Below are 7,500 nucleotides of genomic sequence, written 5' to 3' on the forward strand. Positions count from 1 at the left end.
TGACAAGTGAGCAGTACACACCCTGGTCATTTTGAGCATGTCGATTCCAAAGTGTGCCAAGTGGTCTGATATCTGTGGGTCCAGCACTGCCTCTTCCTCCTCAAACGAGTAAACATCTGAAGATCAACACACAAAAGAGTCAGAATCACACACACAGCACACACATACACACACACACACACACACACATACAACAGCACAGAGAGAGGGAGAGAGAGAGGGGAAAGAGGACAAAATGATTCTGGCCAGAGGGATAACAGGACTACCACAGACACACACACACACACACTCTCTCTCTCTCGCTCCCTCTCTCTCTCTCTCTCTAACACACACTCACACACACACACTCTTTCTCTCTCTAACACACACACACACACACACACTCTATCTCTCTCCCTCTATCCCACACACACACACACACACACACACACACACACACACACACTGTCCAACAACAGGAAAATTGATGCTCAGCTGGAATGTTCAGGTCAAATTGTTCAGCGTCAGCAAATCTCCATGGATCAACCACTAGACACAAGCAGACAGACAGACAGACAGACAATCTGACAGGCAGGCAGACAGACAGACAAGTAGAATGATAGATAGACAGACAGGAAGATGGATATGCAGATAGACAGACAGATAGAATGACAAACAGACACATAGGGCCAGATGTACTAATGCTTTTGCGCCCATTTCAGGCGTATTTGTTTCGCAACGTGCGTGTAAAATCATTGCGAGGTATGTACAAACAGGCCGCAATGATGTAAAAGCGCAAACTGCCTGTCGCGGGAGCTGAACATGGCAAATTGCGTTTTTCGTGTTATGCATATGCATTCATGGGAGGATCCAGGGGAAAGTGGGAGTTTAGCGTAAAAAGATGGGAGGAGAAGAGTAAAGAGCGCCTAATTATGTATTCCGCGGTATGTACAAAGACTGCTCCTGAAAGCGCACGTCTATTCTGCGCCTAAATACTTCCGCCTTGTAAAAGCAGGTGTTAATCCAAATTGCAGTTCAATGCGTCAATAAGAGAACCTTTCAAAGACAACAGAATAGCTATTTAGAGCACCAGTTTTGTAAGTCTTTGTACTATCAAAAGCAACCTTAACTTTCGTTGGCCTTTCGAATGTCTTACTTTCACTTTCACGTCATTCACTTAAACTTTCCTACTTGCTAGATTTGACCAATCTACCATAGCCTACGTTCACAAGTAGTTTGGGTAGAACTACTGATCTTCATGATCTCCCTGCTTGTTGACATCTTATCATGTATGGTATTATTTCATGATCGTTAAACGTTTGATTCTTTTTAATGTCGTCATCAGTTAACTTCATTCAACTGCACTTGTATGTAGGCTCTGCCATTCAGTTGTGGACGTTCGTAAATTGCGTTTATGGGCGGAGAAAGGCAAAGAAAGGCGCAGTTTACACTAAGGATTGAACGATTGATAAATACGACGGAAACTTGGGTCTGACACCGTTCGCAATCTGCGATTTGTCCATGACGCTGATAACGCTACATTCGCAAATGTACGTACATCTGGCCCATAGTATCACTAGCCACATAGACAGATAGATAGATTGTCAGACAGACAGGCAGACAGACAGACAGACACACAGTATCTCTAACCACATAGACAGATAGATAGATTGTCAGGCAGGCCAAAGACAGACAGACAGACATAAGTATAAGTATATATATTTTTTTGATCCCGTGAGGGAAATTTGGTCTCTGTATTGAACCCAATTGGTGAATTAGTGAAACACAAACAGCACACAGTGTACACACAGTGAGGTGAAGCACACACTAATCCCGGCGCAGTGAGCTGCCTGCTACAACGGCGGCGCTCGGGGAGCAGTGAGGGTTAGGTGCCTTGCTCAAGGGCACTTCAGCCGCAGCCCACTGGTCGGGGCTCGAACCGGCAACCCTCCGGTTACAAGTCCAGAGTGATAAACAGTAGGCCACAGCTGCCCAATAAATGGAGACATGCAGGCAGACAGGAAGGCAGACAGACAGACAGACACATAGGCAGGTGGATAGACAGACAGACAGACCGACACATAGGCAGGTGGATAGATAGACAGACAGACAGACAGACAGACAGTATCCCTGACCTGCTCCGTCTGGTGTGATGGTGTCCAGTTTGACGGCCAGGGGGAAGTTGGTCTCGCGGTAGTGGTCCAGTGCGTGCCCGTTCCCTCCACTGCCATCGAAGAACCACTTCCCGCACAGTACGGAACCGTCCGTCAGATTCATCCACAAGTTCTCCCGCATCTCACACTTGGAACACTTCCAGCCGCTGACAAGGCAAGACAGAACACACACATACAAACACACACACACACACAGTTCAGAGTTGAGCGAGAAGTTTAGGTTACTACAGTTTCACAGAGCAGGATTAAACACACACACACACACACACACACACACTCTCTGATTGGCCTGATTGACGCACACATTCACGTCAGTTAACAAACTTACACAACTTACATACAAGACATATGGTGATAATTTTTGGAATGGTTACAATTTATTTTCCATATATTTCCTACATACTGGTCTTTTAAAAGTATTATATTGTTTTGTATTTGTATGTCGTTTTGGACAAAAGCGTATCCATAACCATAACCATAACTACGTGAAGTTCTAGATAGAGTCCAAAATGAACCACATTAACATTGCAATATTCCATGAACACCAACGATAAATGTATCGTTCTGTGTTATTTCATTTCACTATGTCCACGTCTATGTTTATGTCTGTTCTGTTTAGTAGCTTGCCATATGAACGGTTTCATGATAAAAAAAAATGGTTTCAAAATAAAAGCCCCCCAAAACAGAACTGTAAATAAGACAAGAAAAGTAAACACTATAAAAAATGCATTAATAGTAATATATATATATATATATATTTTTTTTTTAAAAAAGATCGAGAATCGAATCGTGACTTTAAAATCAAAAATTAAATCAAATCGAGGATTTGGATAATCATGACACCCCTAGTCAGCACACATCCTTAGAAAAAGTCACCTTTGACCTGACCACTCCCCTTCGCGTGACCACTCCCCTTCATGTGGCCACTCCCCCTAACGTGACCACTCCCCTTCACATGGCCACTCCTCTTCACATGGCCACACTCTTTCATATGGCCAGACTCCTTCACATGTCTTACACCTCTTAACATGGCCGGCTCCAAACACAACAACAGGAGTTGGGCAAGAGCAGAGGAGCGCAAGAACACACACACACACACACACACACACACACACACACACACACACGGCTGCAGTTGGGCAAGAGGTTGCGTAAGAGTGCACCCCATTCTAGAAAAAATCCAAACACACACACACACACACACACACTTCTTCAGCAGCACTTGTCTCACAAACACAGGTAGGATAAGAGGCTTTTAACCTTAAGTCTGATTACTGACCCAAACACAGTACAGGCTCCTTTGCTAACTGTACCAACCCCAGTACTGACTCCTTTGCTTACAGACCCAACCACAGTACTGACTACTGATTACTGACCCAACCCCAGTACTGACTCCTCTGCTAACTGACCCAACCCCAGTACTGACTCCTCTGCTAACTGACCCAACACCAGTGATGTTTTCCTGCCTGCTCTCAAGTGATTAGTGTCTCCAGCCCAGGGCTGCGTCTGTAGACTTTAAAAGCAACACACACACTTCTTCAGGTTCTTCCCTTGTCTCTCACACACAGGTAGACTTAGCTCTTCAGTTTTACTTTAGCTGAGGACATGTGTTTGTGAGTGTGTGTACAGTATGTGTGTGTGTGTGTGTGTTTGTTACTCTCTGTCTCTCCATCTCTCTACTTTTCGTCTCTCCATCTCTCTCTCCTCATAAGTCTTGTTTGTTTGTGTGTGTGTGTGTGTGTGTGTGTGTGTCTTAACAGCTGCTCATGTGAGGATCTGTCTGTGCTTGTTGTCTGCTTTGAGTCTATATTTAGACCTGCAACCTTTGGCACCATCAACCAACAGCCAGTCCACCACTGTCCCCCTCTCTCTCTCTTCCTAACTCTCTCTTCCTCTTACTCTCTCTCTCTCTTCCTCACTCTCTTCCTCTCCCTCTTCTCTCTCTCTCTCTCTCTCTCTCTCTCTCTCTCTCTCTCTCTCTCTCTCTCTCTCTTCCTCACTCTCTATTCCTCTCCCTCTCTCTTTTCCTCACTCTCTCTCTCTCTCTCTCTCTCTCTCTGTCTACTTCTGTCCTTCCTGCTCTCTCTCTCCCGAAACACACACACCCACCCCAGGCCGAATCATGATCCTCTTACAGCACGGATAGCACACCACTGCTTCAGCTGACAGGACTTCAAGTTCACACACACACACGCACGCACGCACACGCACGCACGCACGCACGCACGCACACAAACACACACACATGCACACACACACACACGCACATACACACGCACGTGCACACACACGCTCACACACACACTGATCATTTTTCTCGAGGTAATCACTCCATACACAACATATCACCATATCCTCTGGCCTTAGTAAACAATCAGCTGACCAGCTAGACCATCTCAAAAGAACTGATGTAAACTACACAACTAAATACATCCCTAAAGAACAGATCTCAACTACATCACTAAAGAACAGATCTATACTACACAATAAGAACAGATCTCAACTACACACAATAAGAACAGATCTCAACTACACACAATAAGAACAGATCTCAACTGCACACTAAAGAACCGATCTCAACTACACACTAAAGAACCGATCTAAACTACACCATTAAAGAACAGATCTAAACTACATCTTTAAAGAACAGATCTTAACTACGTCACTAAAGGACAGGTCTGAACTATTTCAGTATAGACATTGGAGGTCACAAACTAATCTCATCTCTACTTCAAAAGTGTGGTGTGTGTGTGTGTGTGTGTGTGTGTGTGTGTGTGTGTGTGTGTGTGTGTGTGTGTGTGTGTGTTACCTGGGGGGGATGCGGACGTCATTGTCCTGCTGTCGGAGGCTGCGGGCGTGTTTGGACACCTGGATCTCCTCCTCCCATGAGTCCAGTTCCTGTTTCTTATACGCCGAGGCAGCATTCAGCACCGCATCACACGCTATGGTCACCTACAGCACACACACATACTCAGGTTAGTTCACACACACACACATACACACACACACACACTCAAGTCAGTATACATACACACACACACACACACACACACAGACACTCACATACTCAAGTCAGTACACACACACACACACACACACACACACACACACACACACACACACACACACACACACACACACACACACACACATTCAGGTCAGTATACACACACACACATACACACACACACACACACACACACACACACACACACAGAGAAAGGACAGAGAGCCAACATGCTGGACACTCTGACTGATGGCACACATGAATACACCCCCAGAGGATTGTGGGTAACTACACACTCTAAGAGAGAGAGAGAGAGAGAGTCCCCCTGGGGTCACTCCAACACTCCCCGGGAACAGACCAGGAACCCAGAGCTCTTCCATGCCAAAGAGCCGGCATGCGCTTCCACAGAGAGTCCTGGGGGGCTCCGCCCAAAGAACTGCTTTCATTTGTGGGGGGGCCAAGGGCACTGTAGGTGACCTAACCTCCCCAAGCCCAATCAGAACTCTCAGAGTGACCGTTTACCCACGATCCACATGTGAGTAACAGTTCAGACAATGCACCTGGTTCCAGCGGCCACCCAGGACCAGATCTCGTCCTGATCTGGACTGTGGGAGTGTGTTAAACTACTAGACCACAGCCTGTCCACGCTGTCTGTTAAGCCACTGACGCACAAAACAGGAGAGTTGCGTCTAACAGCCCAACTACAGACACAGCTCTGGGCTGGAGACACTAATCACTAGAAAGCAGGCAGGAAAACATCACTGGTGTTACGTCAGTAAGCAGAGAAGTCAGTACTTGGTTTGAGTCAGTAAGCAGAGTCAGTACTAGGCATGGTTCAGTAAGCAGAGAAGTCAGTAATCAGACTTTAAAAGTGCCCAGATCCACATCTGATGTCATTTGAGATTTTCAAATCGTATTTGGTTCCCACACATACCTCCTGCCTTGCAAATCCAAGCATTCTCATAACAGATCTACATTGTACATATTACAACAAGTTTCAGGTTTCATGTTTATGTTATTATTTGTCCCAGATGGTCAGTTTTTGTTGCAGCCAAATGCCATCAGTGACTTGTGGGATCTAGTGAACAGGAATCGCCATGCAAAAAGCACGAAAAAAAAAAAAACGGAACCAAGGACAGCAGGACAGAACGCAGACCAAACAGAACGCAGATCGAACAGAACGCAGATCGAACAGAACTGACACAACACAGCACAGTAGAGAACGCAGTCGCAAGCAAACACCGGTCAGGCAGACCCTACAGTATGTCATGCAGAATACACAAAATATCCATCCATGCACACACACATGAAAACACACTAAGCAAAGAGTCCACACACATACACGAAACCCCACCAACCAAAGAGTTCATGCATTTGCACACACAAAAACACACCAACCAAAGAGCCCATGCACACGTGCGTCAGTCCACTGACCAGAGCAGGGAGCTCCTCGATATTAGGTAAAGGGATTTCGTAGTGGTCTGGGAATATGACGAGCTTGGCCTCATCCTCATACTCGTAGTCCTCCCCGTTAAAATCTCGGTTAAGCTCTAAATCTTCAGGGAGAGGGGAGGCACATGTCAATCACAGTGACATCATCAAGCAGCAGACAGGATGTAGGCGGTGCTTAGAGGGACTGAAAGAATGCCTCTATCACCTGCACCTCCCATTTGAACTCTACAGAACTCTACTGATCTTTAATGGTCCAACACCACATATCTGAACTCTATTGAACTCTACTGATCTCTAATGGTCCAACACCACCCTTCTGAACTCTATTGAACTGTACTGATCTCTATGGTCCAACACCACCCTTCTGAACTCTATTGAACTGTACTGATCTCTATGGTCCAATACCAAAGTCTATGGTCCAATACCACCAATCTGAACTCTACTGAACTCTATGGTTCAACACCACCCATCTGAACTCTATTGAACTCTATGGTCCCACCCATCTGATCTCCCCTCTGAACTCTACTGAACTGGTCCAGCTGCCTACTGTAGATGGGTACATGATAACTATGTGTGTGTGTGTGTATGACGCATGTGTTCGCTCTTGATTCCATGACGTGTGTGGCTGTTGAGGGTAGATTAGGTCATTCAGCTGGTATGGGAAATGCCAAAGCAGCAACAGCAACAGCAGCCCTGGAGTCGTGCCCCTCTCATACAGAAGGATGGGGGTGGACCATTGTCCACAGCACAAAGCCTGGACATCCCCTCAACAGATCTAAAGGCCCAAAGAAGGATCTGACGGCCACAGCCTGATATCACGGAGGAGCAGGCTGATCCTCTGACGTCTGTGTGTGTCTCTGTGTGTGTGTGTGACGCAGGGTAGTTTCG

The 7,500-nt window shown here is 46.1% G+C and overlaps 1 protein-coding gene across 2 annotated transcripts in view; it reads right to left on the reverse strand.

Moving 5' to 3' along the window:
• The window catches only part of usp13 (ubiquitin specific peptidase 13), a 40,390-nt gene that overhangs the window by 27,437 nt on the left and 5,453 nt on the right, over positions 1-7,500 (reverse strand). For both annotated transcript variants that reach the window (XM_076279078.1, XM_076279077.1), the window contains exons 4-7: positions 6,595-6,716; positions 4,963-5,105; positions 2,115-2,299; positions 22-116 (exon numbers count right to left, since the gene is read on the reverse strand). In XM_076279078.1, the coding sequence (XP_076135193.1) occupies positions 22-116; positions 2,115-2,299; positions 4,963-5,105; positions 6,595-6,716 (545 nt within the window). The remainder of the gene's footprint in view (positions 1-21; positions 117-2,114; positions 2,300-4,962; positions 5,106-6,594; positions 6,717-7,500) is intronic.

This window comes from Alosa pseudoharengus, unplaced genomic scaffold, assembly GCF_046254945.1.
Source record: "Alosa pseudoharengus isolate Yale_2024_CS ecotype anadromous, Long Island Sound unplaced genomic scaffold, YU_APseudo_1.1 YU_APseudo_1.1_scf_11, whole genome shotgun sequence".
NCBI classification, from domain to species: Eukaryota; Metazoa; Chordata; class Actinopteri; order Clupeiformes; family Clupeidae; genus Alosa; species Alosa pseudoharengus.